The sequence below is a fragment of the Aotus nancymaae genome, unplaced genomic scaffold (genome assembly GCF_030222135.1).
Source record: "Aotus nancymaae isolate 86718 unplaced genomic scaffold, 86718_ANA_hifiasm-v0.15.2.pri h1tg000020l, whole genome shotgun sequence".
NCBI classification, from domain to species: Eukaryota; Metazoa; Chordata; class Mammalia; order Primates; family Aotidae; genus Aotus; species Aotus nancymaae.
This window is the reverse complement of record NW_026988432.1, coordinates 28,491,028-28,508,050: the sequence shown is the minus strand read 5'-3', so window position 1 is coordinate 28,508,050 and position 17,023 is coordinate 28,491,028. Positions and strand designations below refer to the sequence as shown.

At 52.1% G+C, this 17,023-nt stretch overlaps 1 protein-coding gene across 2 annotated transcripts in view; it reads right to left on the bottom strand.

Annotated features, from left to right (window-relative positions):
- Positions 1 to 473: 473 nt before the first annotated feature.
- Positions 474 to 17,023, bottom strand: part of SMAD7 (SMAD family member 7) — a 31,017-nt gene continuing 14,467 nt past the window's right edge. For both annotated transcript variants that reach the window (XM_012440871.2, XM_012440872.2), the window contains one exon: positions 474 to 2,529. In XM_012440871.2, the coding sequence (XP_012296294.1) occupies positions 1,991 to 2,529 (539 nt within the window). In that variant the 3' untranslated portion in view covers positions 474 to 1,990. The remainder of the gene's footprint in view (positions 2,530 to 17,023) is intronic.

The window sequence follows — 17,023 nt, the reverse complement described above, 5'->3', positions numbered from 1 at the left end:
ACCCCTCCAGGGCCTCACCCCCAGGAAACTCCTCCTGGAATCCAGTCTGGCAGAGTTACAGTAGGTTTGGGATTATCGCCAAGCAGGTTGTTGGCAAGAACCAGAGGGATCCAGGTTCTTGGGGCTAACCTTCCCCATCCATCCATCCCCTAATCTGGTCTTCTTCCCAATCACCCGAGATGCAACTCGCTGATCCTACAAGCTTTTGAATTATCACCCACAGGGTTCCTGTAGGTTGTTTCCCATTACAAATTCAAGACACAGGCAGGAGGGAGCGAGGTCTTGGTAGCTGCAGGTCTTTCCAGCACTCTTGAAGACCAGGGCTGTTCTACATGTCTCTCTTCTGGGGCCCATGTCTCCCCTCCTCCAAGAACGGGGCTGGGAAGACGCCAACTCAACTGAACTGGGATGAATACTCCTCCCCACTCCCCTCCAGGCAGCAGAAGAAAAAGGAGTTGGAGGACAACACGGTATCAAGTGTACATTTTAAAAATCATTTAATGGAACATAAACTCCTTTAGAAAAACATTCAGCTAGGTGATAACACCCATAGAAAAAAACACCAATTTTGTGTTTATCTTTTTTAATTTGGCATTTGTTATTTGCATTTATATTAAAGCAAAGTGCATCTTTTCTTTTTCTTGTTTATACACATTGCACAATACATAAATAATGATGCTTATAAAACGTCTTTATATTTACAAGTAATAATATATTTATATATAACATAAAATACATTTTCTTTAATAAATCTCAGGTTTTTTTTCAGGAGTCCTTTCTCTCTCAAAGCACTACAATGCTAAATTTCCAATGAGAATGCTTCTCTTGTTCATTTAAACCTTTGTAGTTAGAAAAATAGCTTATGTTAAAGTCTAAACATGCTCATTGAGCTAAGAACAGTGTCAAAGTATCATACGAGTGTATGAGTTCTAGAAGAAATGAAAGAAGAGTCAGGTGTCAGCCTAGGATGGTACCTTGGGTTATGACGGACCAAATCCTTCTTAGAGGGAAGGGGACTGCTAAGCATGTCCCTCCCAGGGACGTCCCCCTTGCTGGTCTAATAGCAGAGCTCAACACCCAGGCTCAGAGCAGGGAGTGCTGAGTTGGTTTTCTAAGTCCAGGAAAAACCTGATGTCACCAGGGCAGGCAGGGAAGAGGCTGATGAGGGGAGAGGGCACTGGGTGAGCAATACTGTGAGGGGCTGCCCCGGCAGCCCTCAGGAAGCCCATCTCAGAGAGATCCAGGAGCAGGTGGCCAAAAAAGAAAGACGCTACAATGGCAGGGGCTGGCGGGAGGAGAATAAGACAAGGATAAAAACAATTGGTTCTGGTTCAGCCACTAGCAGGCTCGCTGCTCAGAAGCCTGTGGACAGGCCCGTGTCCTAGAGGTGGGAGAGGAAGGGCGGGGGCTTTCCCAGGCTGGGGACAGAGTCGTGCTCCTGGCAGCTGCGGGGACCCCCAGCTGCCAGCTTGCCCAGGTACTGCCTCTGCCCCACTGAGCATGTCCAAGGGACACAAGAGATACCACGTGGGGCTGCAAACCTCTCTGCTGGGGACACCCGTCAGAGACACAAAACAAAGAGCACGTCGCCTCCCCATCTGTGGCTCCCGCACACGCATGCACACACAGCCGCACACTCACACACACACACTCCTGACAAGTGAAATGATGACCGCCCCCTTCATACACTGTGTTTGGTGGTGCTTGGATTTCTGCTTCCCCTCTTCCTAGCAGGGTGTCCTGCTGGTCAAACCCACCCCCACTTCCAAAAAAAAGCCCCCAACAGTTCTTTTCATAAGCTATTTCTCAAAGAATGAAACAAAACAGAACACAAACGAGGACGAGAAGAAGAAAACCAACCAACCAACAAACAACAAAAAAAATACCAAAGAGTTTGCATGAAAAGCAAGCACTCGGGAGGAAAATATTAGCAGCAAAGTAGTTTGAAGTGTGGCCTGCTCAGCGCACGCTCTGTCCCCTCCGCACGCGGCTACCGGCTGTTGAAGATGACCTCCAGCCAGCACGGGCAGCTGCTGATGAACTGGCGGGTGTAGCACTGGCCCCAGCCCTTCACAAAGCTGATCTGCACGGTGAAGCCCGTCCACGGCTGCTGCATGAACTCGTGGTCATTGGGCCGCTGCAGGCTGTACGCCTTCTCGTAGTCGAAAGCCTTGATGGAGAAACCGGGGAACACCTTGTGAACCAACAGCGTCCTGGAGTCCGGGTTGTCCAGTGTGGCGGACTTGATGAAGATGGGGTAGCTGCTGCGGTTGTACACCCACACGCCGTCCACCTCCCGCGTCAGCTGGATGCCGCAGCCGATCTTGCTCCGCACCTTCTGCACCAGCTGACTCTTGTTGTCCGAATTGAGCTGTCCGAGGCAAAAGCCATTCCCCTGAGGTAGATCATAGAAGATATCCAGAGAGGGCTCCTGGACACAGTAGAGCCTCCCCACTCGCGTCTTCTCCTCCCAGTATGCCACCACGCACCAGTGTGACCGATCCCCAGGCTCCAGAAGAAGTTGGGAATCTAGAAAACACAATGGCAGAGAGGGTTGGTGGGGACGGGCATAGGTGAGTCCTAGAATAAAGACACACACACACGTACACACACCCCCATCACGAGCTCATTTCTCAGGACAAGACAGAAGGAAGGTGGCAGTGAGGAGGGTCCTGGACTTGCCCAGCCTCTTTCAGCCCTTTGACCAGGACCCTGCCTTTCTTTAAGCACAGGAAGCGCTGGGTGCTGCTTCTCTGCAGGCCCCTGCCCATCAGGAATACACCAGCACCCGTGCCCACCTGGCCAATCAAGCCTCTTTTCTTCAGAGCACAGATGCAAAGGGACCCTTATTAACTTGGGTGGTCCGGTTTTAGGGCTGCAAAAAGCCTCAGCCACATCCTGGAGTTACAGATCTTTCAATTGCATGGAACCTTGGAAGGCCATCTCCTCCAGCCCCTTGTCATCCTGATGAGAAAACCAGGACCCAGAAAGCCTGCTGCTGGAGAACCAGGGGCGACACGGCCAGAGCAAGAACCCAGGTGTCCAGATCCTGGGGCCAGCTATGCGACGGTCTCTGTCACCCAGCTCCCAAATCAGTGCCGTGGTCATGAGGGACCTCTCTATCTGGTAAAAATAAAAACGAGGGTGGCTTGGGACAAAAACATCTATATTCCTAATAGAAAAACAAGTTTCGGTGTGTCCGCAGCGGCCCTGTACACAACGGGTGAATTTGTGTCAAAATGCCAAATCACAACCTGCAGACTGGTATTATCCCGGCTACCTTAACAAAGCTTCCTCCAGCGCAGACCGAAGATTATGTGTCTCAAACGGATGCGCTCCCCTTCTCCCCTTCTCTGCCGGCACCTCTGTCCCCAGGGGAGTTCCCCCTCACCCCTCCTTCTGCAGAAGTATCTGGAACATGCAGGGCACCCTGCCGCCCTCCTCCCTCCCAGCAGGCCCCACCCTGCCTCCCTGCACAAGGCTATTCCCACCGGCACGGGGTGATTCTGGTAAGGTGATTTTCCTCAGCAGGAGCTGGGAGGACTCTAAAAGGGGGGTCACATAGAGGGAAAGGGAGCCCCAACGGCGGGCATTCTGACTGCTCCTTAAGCAGGAGCCAGCGGGCAGGCCTCAGACTTGGGACCATAAATCTCCCCAGCCCAGCCAGACTGCAGGAACGCTGTGGTTTGCGGCTGCAGGGTGGAGACCGGAAGTCTTGTATTTGTTAACAAAAATGGGGAGAGCAGAGGGGGGGAAGAGGGGAAGGGCCCCACGTCACTCCTCGTTCCCTGCAGCCCCAGCTCCTCCCTCTCGGGGGTCTGGGGGGCACAAAGGAGGGGCTGAGAGTGAGATGTGTTTTGGTGTGGCCTTTGTGTTTCTGGAGTAACTGGGTTCGGAGTCAATGATGGTGGATGGCACCGTGCAGGGGCTGATGGCAGAGGATGGGGCTGCATCCCGCTGCCCCCTGCAGGCTGGGTAACTGGGGCAGCCCAGGACAGCAACTCGCTCCTACTTTCACAGGTGTGTTAGGACCTGGGAACCAGTTGGCTCCACTCATTTTTTTTTTTTTTAAAGTAGCAGCCAGTGTTGGATGGAGGTGCCCGTCAGTAAAGCTGTACAAATGTGCACACTGCAGCCTGCTGAGGCAGCCACGCACACTCCCCCTGCGCGGCCGTTCCCTGCAGACACTCCCAGCTGGCCTTCCCAAACGCCTGCCACGATGGCTCCACAAAGGGGGACACGGAGGTCTCATTCCTTTCCCTCAACCCCCACTCCACTGAAAATCAACACCAGAAAACTGGCCGGTCACCACCCCCCACCACGTATCTAGGAAGCATAGTGTGTGTGCACGTGCGTGGGCAAGACTGTGTGTGTCCATGATGTCAATGTGTGTATGAGTGTGTTGTGTGTTTCTGTGTGCACATATACACTAGAACATATGGAAAACAAGACAGGGACAAGGAGAAGGTGACTCATCAGGCATTCACTTGTTTCTGCAAAGTATCCATCAACTGCTAATAAACTCGTGAGCGCTGGCAGTCTTTGAACTTTCTTGCTGAGGGAGTTCAGCTCTGAAGGCTACACCAAAGACCCGAAGGCCCATGGAGGAAGGGTGCGCTGGCCAAGCGTGTAGCGGGGAGAAAGCTCTCTTCTGGGAGGCACAGGACGTCCACCCTTTGGTGTTTTGAAATACAAGAAGCTTTCGCTTATTTTCGCAATTCAGGACAGCAAACCTGGCCTGAAAAGGAAGACTCAGGGAGCTGCTGGGAAGGAGGAGGGAAGGAGAGAGGGAGAGGGCAGGACCCTCAGCAGAGCCTCACAATGCTTTGTTTCATGCAACTGAGACCCACTGAAACCTGGCACGGGCCAACAGGAGGAAGAGGAGGAGTAAGTGAGTGGAGTAGGGTCCTGGGACCAAGGTACCCCCATGCCAGGCCTGTTAGCCACCTAGGCAAGGGGTGGGAGCCTTGTCTGCCAAGGGTGAGGGCCTCAGTGGGCAGAGAGAGCTGCGTGGGGACTGGAGCCTGAGGCCTGTGGCAGGAGGGGAAGCGTCAGGAGGGTTTCTGTTTCATCTGTGTAGCCCCCAGGAATTTGCTGCCAGACACCCCCTGGAAAAAGCCTTTTTCTGCTGAGGTTAATGGCCCAGCCCAGATACACAGCAGCGCGTGAATATCATGAGTGTCGCTGTGTGTGAACAAGGCCCGGAAGTCTACTGGGTGCCTAATCCACTTCAGAGAGGCCCCTGCCTGCTCCTCCCCTGTTGTCCCCTCAGCGGCCTCCGTCCCCTCCATAGGATAGCTCCATTCTCCTCCCTCCTGCCGAAACTATTTCTGAGTACAAAATACGAGCTCTCCAGCAAAACCATTCGGCAACAGCGAAGGGCCCTCAAACACACACCCTTGTGTGAACATCACACCTTCTGGGGACCTCACCCGACATCCCCCATGGCCAGTACAGAGCCCTCTTTGCCCTGAATTCTCCGCCATTTGGGCTCATTTCTGGGAAACACTCAGCTTCATCTTCACAGAAAAACAGTTCCCTGAATTGGGCCCACAGCCCGCCCGAGTGTCCCCACAAAGGTCTGTGTGGACGCTTTGCTCCCGGGACTTCCCGGGCCACGTGTCAAGGGGCTGGGAAGTTCAATGAGTACAAGGACTAAGGAAGTGCCTTGGCCCCTCGCTGATATTTAACCTCCAAAGGCAAAACTCACAGTCCCTTGTTAATTTCCCTCAGCTTTATAACCTTCTCTGGTATTTTCCACAAACTTCTCCCCCTCCCCAGAAAACTGTACAGGGGTTTGTTTTAAAATGGTATGTGTTCATTTTAAAGCATTCAAAAGAAAAGCTGTGTTGTAAAAAGCTCACTAATCAGATGCCTGCTCACAATTTTTTCTTTTTATTACAGTGGAGGGAATTTTTGGAGCAACACCAGAAAAATGCTGAATCTGCCTAAAATTCCTTTAAGGTGTTCCCCCCACCTTCCCCATTTCCCTTAAAGCATAAAATCCTCCCTTTAAAGGGAAGAGGGAGGTGGGCATTGAGAAGGGAGAGGACTCCAGCCTGTGTTTGCACTGGCGTTGGGGAAGACCACTTAGCAAGGAGTTCTCTGACTCTTACAAAGAGTTATTTAATTACCCTGCTCATGAATGAACAGACCAGACCCTTCCAGGAGACCAGAGGCTCATGAATGAACCTCATACCCCAGGTCCCAGTGGCACAGGGTGACCAGGCCTCAAGACCACATTTTAGGTAAGCAAGGAATTTTTCCTTTTTTTTTTTTTTTGTATGTGATGGAGTTTTGCTCTGTCGCCAGCCTGGAGTGCAATGACACGGTCTCCCTGCAAACTCCACTTCCTGGGTTCAAGCAGTTCTCTTGCCTCAGCCTCCCAAGTAGCTGGGACTACAGGTACGCACCACCACGCCCGGCTCATTTTTGTATTTTTAGTAGAGATGGGGTTTTCACCATGTTGGCCAGGCTGGTCTCGAACTCCTGACCTCGTGATCCACCCATCTCGACCTCCCAAAGTGCTCGGATTACAGGCGTGAGCCACTGTGCCTGGCCAGAATTTTCCCTTTCTTAAATTTTTAATTTGAAGGCATCAGGAGAGGAGAAAGAAGAAAAATGGGGGAAGGGAGGGAAGGCCATGCTCAGTGCCTCAACAGTACCATTTCTGTCTCCACCTGAAAGCAGACGGCAGAGCAGCTCCGCAAACAGTCATGGGGTTGGGAGAACACAGGCGCACAGGGAACAGAGACCATCTGGGCCTGGCTGGGTCCATACACACAAAGGAGGTGCTGGCAGAGAGGTGGTCCCCAAGATTCCATTTAGGAACAAGGACAAGTTTGGGAAACAAAGCCAGTAGAGACATGAACTCCAGCAGCTGATGCCCCATGGTTAAATGTGCCCAACTGCCAGGGTACCAGGGGGCTGGGGTCAAAGGTGGGTAAGGAGGGGTCTACACTGGCTCTCATCTCTGTGAGCCACTTGGATTATGAAGCGATATTTCTCTGCCAAAGCCCAACAGGGCCACGCGCCTCTGAGCCCCCTCCTCCGTGGTCCAGCAGAGCAGAAGGCTGAGATCGGAGAAGTTGGGGAGGAGGAGCACCTGGGCAGGCGCGGCCGCCTCATGCACGCTCCCAGTGCCAATCAGGGGCAAACGAAGGGCAGAAATGTGGACACAGACAGCTTGCACCTGGCAACCTGGGAGCGCAAACATCACCACGCCTTGCCCTCGCCAGGTCCAGGGTCCTCCCTCCTCAGGACCCAGGCGCCACCAACGGTTGCCTCATCCTGTCTCTCCCTCCACAGCAGACATCTCAAAGGTTCACAGCACCCATCCCCTGCTCCCAACCCTGTCAGGAAATTGGCTGTTCTCATATGAACAAGCCCTCTTTAGGGACAAGCACAGGATAAAAGGGGACTCCAGTGCCAATCCATCCCATCTATGGGAATTAACAGGACACTTGCTGGTCTCTTATTTTCAACAGGCAAATGCCACCCCCCTAACCGAGACATGCGCATAAAACTTGCTGAGATATCTGGGCTCACTTTAAGGTCCGGGGCAGGCTCTAATCCACCATGCTCACAGCCTCACCAAGAACGGGAAATAGGACCCCAGAGCTCCCTCAGATTCCTCAGGAAACAGACAATGCTGGGGTTTAAAGCGAGTTCCTCATGAAGGAAAGAAACCACTGTTTCAGGTAAACTCTGAGTTACTCAGAAAACGCTAGGGCGCAACCCATCTCCACCACCCCACGCTCCTTCCCCAAACAGATCAGAGGCTGACTATGGCTGCTGGAAGGCTGACCTGAGAACGCTGGAATTTCTTTTTCATGCTTTGCAACATCGCTAAGTGAAGTGAGATGGCTGGACTTGGGGGTGGGCAGGGGGTGCCACGGTGTCTCCCTCAAAGACCAGGCTGCTCTCTGGTCCCTGGACCCAGCAGGCTTCATTTCCACACCCCAGGGAGTTCTAGCCATGGCAGAACCCCCGCCCTTGTGCCAGCCCCAGAGGTGAGCTGACCAGCTACAGAGCCAGACACCCATTTCACACCAACCTCTCATGTAGCCTTGGGGTATCTTCAGCTCATCCTTAAAACAGGGTTCCCCCAGAAACCCTTAAAGGCCAGCCTCAGAAGGTTGCTGTGCCAATTCGATGCAGAAGTGATTGAGGCCAGCTTGTGGGAGTGCTGCACACTCGCTGGTCTCATCTCTGAGGCTCCTGGGTTCTCCAGCTGCTCAGGAAATGCCCACCCATCTTTCCTATCGTCCCCACAGCCCCACAGCCCTTGCGAGAACAGTTCTGGACCAATGCCTACACTGAGCATTCGCTTTGCATAGGCTGTGTTTTCTAAGTGGCCCACGGCAGCCCTCTGAGGTGGCACACGATCACCAGTCTCTCTTAAAAAAGGGAGTGGAGGGAAGAGGCACAAGTCACTGGCCAAAGCGCAGAGCTGCAGCTCCAGCCCAGAATACTGCCGGTGTGAGCTGTGGACACGGGCCTCTAAAGCCGGCAGTCCCACTGTTCCTCCCCAAAGTGTCCTTCGGAACACGCTGTGGAAATGCTATGCCAGCTTTCAGAGCTGAGCACGGGGTCCAGCTCCCCTGCAACAAGAAGTGGGGGGGCGGGGGTGAAATGGCTTCTTTGCCAGCAAGCTGCTCTGTGACCTTGGCCAAGTGGCTTGCCCTCTCGGGGTCTCAGTTTGACCAGTCCATAAATAATGTAAAGGGGACAAGGGAAGATGGGCCCAGGGGCCTTCCTGGTCTCTGGCTGCACTCTGATTCTCAGTATTAAACAACACTGGTTCCATTTATTTTTGCTACCTTCCAGAGGGTACGAAAAGCACTTTGAGGAGCAGGGCACATTTTTGCATTTAATTTGCAACAATAAAACAAAATAGAATCAAAAGGGAAAGGAGGTTTGAGTCAGGTTTTGCTGTGTCCATCTCTAAACCAACGTTTTTTTAAATGTCAGAGTCAGAAATGACTTTTTCCTCTGTCTTGCTATTCATCACCTGCAAGAGAAGGTAAGCCCCAAGAGAAGATCTCTTTATCACCAGCATCCTCCCACCGTCCCAACGCGCAGGCTCGGTTCCCCAAGTTTCTCCGTGATCGCCCTCCTTGCCACATCTCCCAAGCCTACATATTTGGCAGACCCTGCTGGTCTAGAACACTAATTAGTGACTGTATCCTTACAAATTATGTTAAATAATCAATTCCTAGAACTAAAATGTACTACTCCCTGGCTCCCCAAACATCTGAGCCTGAAGCCCCCAACCTGGGGAGAAATGCTCCTAAGAGCATTTATCTCGCCATGGAGAATGTAATTGAGGGTGGCACAGGGAAGGGGAGGAAAGCCACACAGATCAAAAGCTCTTGTCTGTCTCGCCAGCCGGGCTGACGCGGCTTCCTGTGCCCCAGCGTTCAGCCATGCAAATTACAGCATGTACCCAGCAGCCTCCAGCCACTGCCGTCTGAGGAGGCCTGCTCTGCCCAGGCTCCTCGGAGAGGGGCCTCAGAGGAAGGGTGGGGACTCCCGACCCAGCCAACTCCATTCATAATATTGACAGTAAAGGGCCTCTCTGGCTGCTATTTAGCGTGCATGCAGCCGAATCATTTCTCAAGTTTGAATTTCCAGACACTTCCCCTCCGTGGTGCACCAACCGGGTTCCCCCTGCTACCCCCCAAGTGACTCAGAGCAGCTCTCTTCAGAAAGGGGGTTCACATGTTAGCAGGCATAAAAGCCCTTAGCTGAGCATGGCATTATCTGCTCAGCTGCCTTCCCTCTGGGCATGACCCTGGCACCCCCAGGAAGACACAAGGGCTAGGACAAGCATGGAACAGAAAGTCCATCATGTCCAAGAGGGACATCCAAGTCTCTTGGATCCACCCACCTACCCACCTGCCACCCTGAGAGTGTCAGGAGAGTCCCCAAATTCCCTATCTGGATTCCCAAATGGGCAGCTGGCACTGAATGCTGATTCTATTCTAGTCTACACACACACACACACACACACACACACACACACTTTAAAGCATCATAAAAATCTTAATACAAATCACTACATCATAAGCCAATTTTCCAAAAGGACAAAACCCCTAGATGGCCAGGACAGTTTTTCCCTGGTTTTGCAGGTGTGGGGGCTCCGTATGTGCAAGAAACCAATCTACTTTTGCTGTGGGCCTCATTTTCATAAAGCCCAGGGTACCAGGACCCCTAGTCCCTGGAAGGTATCACAGGACCCAAAGGCAGACCCAGCCCTCTCACACCCATCCCCCCACAGGTCCAACTCCTCTCTAGTTTTTAGAGGGTAGGAAAACTGTTGGAAGACGTGGAAAAATACAGTGAGAAACAAAAGTCCTTTTCATCCCTCCCCTCCCCTGGCTCCCCTTGTTCCATAACAATTATGAAAACTGTTGGATGGGATGGCATTTTGAACATTTACTGCATTCCGGCCAATAAATTCCAACGCAGGATCTGATGGAAAAGCTCCCTTCTCTCCAGCAAGCTCCCTCCCTGGCCCCCTCCCCGTGCACTCCCAGCCCTCATTCCATCTCTTGCTTTACAACCCAATACCAGGGCTTGGCCAGGCCAGGGCCGCACTGTACTTAGAGGGAAAAACAACAGTACGCCAGCCTGGAGACAGTGTGCAGACTGGAAAAGTTAATCATTACTTCTGTCTGCCTCTGTAATCTAATCTCTCCCGCTTGGACACACTCACTGTTCAGCCATCCCAGCCCTTTCACCCCTAAAGCACCCAGGACCTCCCAGACCCAAGCCCCAGAGCCCCACTCCCTCTGGCGGGCCCTCCCACTCCTAACCTCCAGTTAGGAGGTCAAGGGAATAAAAGAAGAATGAAAGGGTCCCCCACCCAGAAGCTGCTGTCACAAGGCTCTGGAGTCCAACTTACATGGCCAGCTGCTCTGTGCTGGGTGCCCCACCTTCCAGAGCCTCCAGGCCTCCCATAAATGTGAGCTCCAATCTAGCCGGTTACTGCAGCAGCCCAGCACTGCCCCTCCCCCACTGCACAGGGACAGACTATCCCCTCCCCCGTTTCTCACTCTCTCTGCCCCAGGATTCACCCTCAAGCCCACCTCCAGTGGCTCCCCACCCCATGTGATCAGAATGTGCAGTCATACAAGTCAAAGAGGCCCTGCCATTGGCGTTGCCTTAAAAAATTAAACACAGAATGACCGTAGAATTGAGCAATTCCACCTCTGGGTACATATCCAGAAGAACTGGAAGTGGGGATTCCAGTGGTGTTTGCACATCCATGTTCACAGCAGCACTATTCACACCAGCCAAAAGGCACGAGCAAGCCAAGTGTCCATCAAGCAACAAATCAACCAAACAGGGGATATCCTTCCAATAAAATATTATTCAGCATGAAAAAAGAAGACAATTCTGACATATGCTACAGCATGGATGAACCCCGAGGCCATTATGTTAAGTGAAATAAGCTGGTCATAAAAGGGAACTGTCTGATTCCACTTCTATGAAGTACCTAGAGAAGGCAAATGCAAAGACAGAGAGGAGAATGGTGGGCACCAAGTGCTGGCGGGAGGGGAGGAGGGAAGTTAGTGTTTCTTCGGGACAAAGTCTCAGCTAGGGAAGATGAAAAGTTCTGGGGGTGCATGGTGGGGACAATAGCACAATATGAATGTACTTAATGCCACAGAACTATACACTTAAAAATTGTCAATATGGTAAATTTCATGCATATTTTACCACAATAAAAGAAAAAGACCTGAGCTCTCTTAATACCCTCCTTTGCACCCCATAACCTGCCCTCCTAAACACAGCGTTCCTGAATCGGGGAATCCACGGGTGGGGCTGGGCTTCAGCATGGATATCGGCCCCCTGCAAATGTATACGAATTGCAGTGTATCGTATAGTGCATTTTTCTGGGCAAAGAGTCCTCAGCTTTCACCCATACTTGAAGAGTTTGCAAGCCAAGAAACACAAAGAACTGCAATGTTTTTATTTTAGAATGGAAGCAGCCGACCGGGCGCGGTGGCTCACGCCTGTAATCCCAGCACTTTGGGAGGCTGAGGTGGGCGGATCACCTGAAGTCAGGATTTCAAGATCAGCCTGGCCAGCATGGTGAAACCCTGTCTCTTCTTAAAAAATGAAATAAAACAAAAAATAGAATGGAAGTAGCCTTTGGCTACCATACAACAGGGGTGTCAATGCCATACCCCTCAAACCCAAGAGACAAAGATCACATATCACTGAATGGACCTGACAGCCAAGTCCAAGCCCTTATTTTGCAGATGAGAAAACTGAGGCCTAGAACACAAAAATGGCTCCTTCAAAGGCCAAGCAGCCAGCCAAGGGGCTGAGACACTCAGCCTCAACCAGGACAGCAGGACAGCCTCTAGCAACAGAAACCTGGAGGATGTCAGCCCCACCACTGAAATTCTCTCCCGGCCCCCTCCTGGGACTCGGGCATCCTGCACACCCTGTGGGGGAGGGGGGAACTTCTGAATCTTTGCAGGCCCCACCCTCCAGGGCTCTTCCCCAGGAAACAGCCCCCAGCGGGGTTTTGACTGTGCCCCCATTGAGCAGGAGATGGGGCCCATCTATTTGTAAGAACTGTACCATGCACTCAGATCACACTGAGAACAAACTTCTTGCTTTTCCTTCTCGGTTACTGATTCATGAGGGGGTGGGGCAGGGCTGGCTCAGAGGCCGAGGTGGGGCTGACCAGGTCCCCAGGTCCAGCTCTTGATGACCCTCACTTAGCCTGCTGGGGACAAGGGGCAAGGCACTTAACAGCTTCAGGAGGTGACTAGAAGGTGGGACAGGGGACGGGGACAATCATTTAACCTCCAAGTAAGCCACCCCAGAATATGCAGACAGCTAATCTGCAGATGGCACAGTTGTATCTTGGCATCTTATTGTTTATGTTCCAGTTGAGTGACAGGCCCAGATCCAAACCTAAGAAAGCAATACCGAAATGAGCACGCAGTCACTGGCCTAGTTGTCTGAGTTGTCTTGTGGCTGAATGAAACTCCCAACTTTGAAAGATGAAACTGGAGTTGAGACCAGATCTTCCCTTTCTGCTCTGATCAAAGCCCCAGCAAAAGCAGCTCTCCTAGCCTTTTCCTCCTGGTGGGGCTCCAAGAAGGAGCAAGAAGAATAATTCAATTAGTGAACTCCACAGAGCTCCTACCCCATCGGTTGGCCCCAGGGGAACAGACAGGGAAGGATGAACCTGAAAATGAAACACCCTGGTAACTCCATCTTAGATTATTGCATCCAAACCCGACCCCAGATGGGCCAGGGCATCACACACAGCTGACACCTCAGAAGCGGGCTTGACCTTCAGATTTAAAATTAAAAAGCAAGAGTCTCGTCCCCCAGATGGTCTTCATGAGAATCAAGTCCTCTGGAGTTAAAGGGAAAGTCACTCCTGGGCTTTGAAAACATCCCCCCTCCCCTCTGGCTGTCAAGACATTAGACACCATCTTTCCAGGCGTTTCCCCACCCCTTGGCTGTGGTCCACTGAGCAGCCTGGTGCTAGGCTGGTCACTTCCACTCTGTGCTGCGGCCCAGGTACTACCACGGTCTGGAGGGTGGATTATAACCACAGCTCCTGTTCTTCCTGCTGTCATCTTACAATCATCAGCAAGGAGGCAGGTAGGGAGACAGGCTGGAACCAGAACCCGAGGGACTGACCTCTGTTTATCCACAAGCTTTGCTTTATCTCAGTTCTCAACAGGCCACACAACAGAAGCAGAAGCACAAGTGGATGACTCAGAGCTCTGCTTACCCCAGGGGCCCACCACGGCACCTCTCAGCACCCATGGCCCAGCTTCCTGGAGGGACCAGGCTCCTCTGTCCTGTAGAAGCTGCCCCTGCCTGCCTCCAGATGGAAGGAACTCTTATTCAATCCCCATTTCCCCCAGCCCCATCCCCAGTGACTCAACATCACCTTCGGACAAGCCATTCCACCTGCCAATTCTTAATTCTATCTGGGCCCAGGAACTGGTGCTCTGCACAGCACACAGCCCGGCACATAGTAGGTTTCAATACTTATGTGCACCATAAATGAATCACAAGGACACTCTGGCTTCTTCCAAAGCAGAGGGCCCACCCAGCTTCACACCCGGCAGAGGGAGGCACATGTGAACCCATCCGAGAGGGGAGCCCACCTTCCACACAGCGAGTCAGCCAGAAGGACCAAGTCCCTCTCCAGGACTCCCTGCGGAGGACGCAAGAGAGAAGCCCGTCTGCACCAGACCACGCTCAACCCGTGTCGGCAGATGCCGCCGAGAGGTGTTTCCAAGGCAGGCGCCAGCCCGCCACCCTCTGTGGGCACACCACCTGCCCATAGCATTCTGCTTTGGCGTCCTGCTCTGTTTGGACAAGTTACCCTCACCAAGTGTTCAACAATGCTTTTACACACCCCAAGGCCCTTGTTGTGTTATGAAAACAAAGCACACTAAGGAAAGAGCTGGGAGGGTGAGGGTGAGCGTGAGTGGAGAGCGGGCCAGCCACACACAGGTCTCTTTCTTTCTGGTCTCTATCCTAAAGATGGCTCCTTGGCAGCACGGGCGGGGCTGTCCCATGCCCTGTGTCATGAGAACAATGACATCTACAAAGAGGGGATTTAGAAACCTGGAGACAAATCCATGGAACTGGCCTTTATCTACACCACTGGAGGGCTGTGCCAAGCCCCTCTCTGGGAGATGCTTCTAGGTGACCCGTGTCACCCCTTCCTCCAAAGCACAGCACGGTTACTGGACACAGCTGTACCAGGGGTGCTCTGAGACCCGTTTCCCCTCCACTCCTCACAAGCACCCTAGAAATAGTCTCAGGAAAGTTACAGAACTCCTGGGGGCTGAAGGGGACACTGGTGGCTTGAAAATACAAAGGCAGCCCTGAGTTCCCAGTGGCCAAATGCCAGGTGTGTCTGTTGGGGGTGGGTGACAAGGCTAAAGGCTGAGTCAATTCCTACCTACCCTCCACCAAAAAAAAAAAAAAAAAAAAATACAATCTTTTTTTTTTTGCAAGTTAAAACTGAGCTAATGACACTGGGTGGGGTTCCGTGTTGAGGACTCCGAAGCCAAACCAAAATTAGCTTCCAGCCAAGAGCTGCTCCGCCTTACCATTTGGGGAAGGAAGCTGAAAAAGTCATGAAAGATTCTTCAGTGAAATGGGAAGTAAGGCGGCAGTTAACATTTCAACTGAAGGTGACCCTTCTGGTAAAATATTTTTTTAAATAATAAAAATAACATAAAGTTCTCAAACAGTCTTTCTTAAAGAAAATGGCCTAAAGCTTCTCGTGGGAGTGGAAGGGAAGGAAAAAAACACAACATAGAAACAGGCTAGCCGTTTCTCAGCCACTACCTTTCACGAACCACTTTTTTCTGGAGTTCTTCTCAAAAAAGAGATGATGCAATTTCCTGTCTTGTCCCAATATTTCCTGTTAACTTACAAGGTGAAAGTTATCGCCCTGTTTTAAGTAACTGTCCTCAACGCCGCTGAAAGTCCCTTTCCCCAGCCAGTGCCCATCTTGATCACAAAATGTCCCCATCTTAGAGTACAAATGCTGTCATTTTCTACACCTTTAAGAGCTGGCGTCATAAGAAGCCTGGTTCTCTCTATGGCAGATACTGAATCTACAGGGGCAGCTTCCATGGGAATGGGGGTAGTGGCCCGGATCCCCAAGGTGACCCCACAGGGAGAAACAGAGGGGCTGGGGGGCCGTGAGTCCCCCGAGTGAGCCAACAGGTTTAGGTACAGTGGCCGGGATCGGGTAAGTGTTGCTTTCTCCGTGTGTTAACCACTAAATTGAGAACTGTGCCTCAGCAGTTAATAATATCTTCCCGCTGAAAATAGCCCGGAGAGGAAGCCTCTGTGTGACAGTAGGCAGGCGGCCAGCCTCGGGGCTAGCCATTCAATACTGAGCGAGAGGTGGTAGGGCGAGTGGTGACCTCCCGGTGGCTGTGCTTACAGTATCCTCCCTCGAAGGGAGGGCGCCCGGGCCAGTCACCTGCCGCCTCTGCATCCCTAGAACCTGGGCAAGGACATCACAGGGACTGGGGTCTCCAGCTGCCCAAGAAAGTTCTGAAATCACCAGCTTTGGGAGCCAACCCTGGTACCACCCTGGTTCACAGTCACTAGGCTGGGCAGGCCAGGGGGACACCACAGAGTGGGAACAAACATACTCACTTCCCCCAGCAGAAAGGTCAGGCCGGGAACCAAACCAGAGGGAACTTTCCTGTCTCTTATTTCTGGAATCCACGAAGAAAAAGGGAAGGTTGAAGGATCAACACAGATATGTCTGCATGTTCAGGTCACACACAGCAGAAGGCTTGTAATCCCAGCACTTTGGGAGGCCGAGCAGGGTGGATCACTTGAAGTCAGGAGTTCGAGACCAGTCTGGCCAGCATGGTGAAACCCCGTCTCTACTAGAAAAAAATTAGTAAGGTGTGGTGGTGCCTGCCTGTAATCCCAGCTGGTAGGGAGGCTGAGGCACGAGAATGGCTTGAACCCATGAGATGGAGGTTGTAGTGAGCCGAGATCGCGCCACTGCATTCCTGGGTGACAGTGAGGCTGGGTGACAGTGAGACTGTGTCTCAAACAACAAACATACACATCAGAGATCGCAGGCAGGCTACCTGCCCTGCTCCCCGGTCCATCAGTGTGCTCCCCAACTTCCCATGCGACCTCCAAAACAAGGGCGGCCAAGACAAGTGTCTACCATCAGCAGGTCCCAGACAACTAACAAGTCTCTCCGATTTTACTCCCTCTAGGCATTGCTCCTTACAGATTATACAAATATCTGCATGTATTTAAAACCTACCACTGGCCATTTTTTGTCAAAATTGTGGTAAAATACACATAGCCTAACATGTGCCACCAATGGCATTGAATACACTGGGACAACGGTGTGGCCAACACCACTCTCCAGTCCCAGAACATTTTCATCACCCCAGAAGGAAACCCGGTCCCATGGGTCCCTTTTACAATGCCATTCATGACAGCAAAGGAAACAGTGGACCGTGCAGAGTTA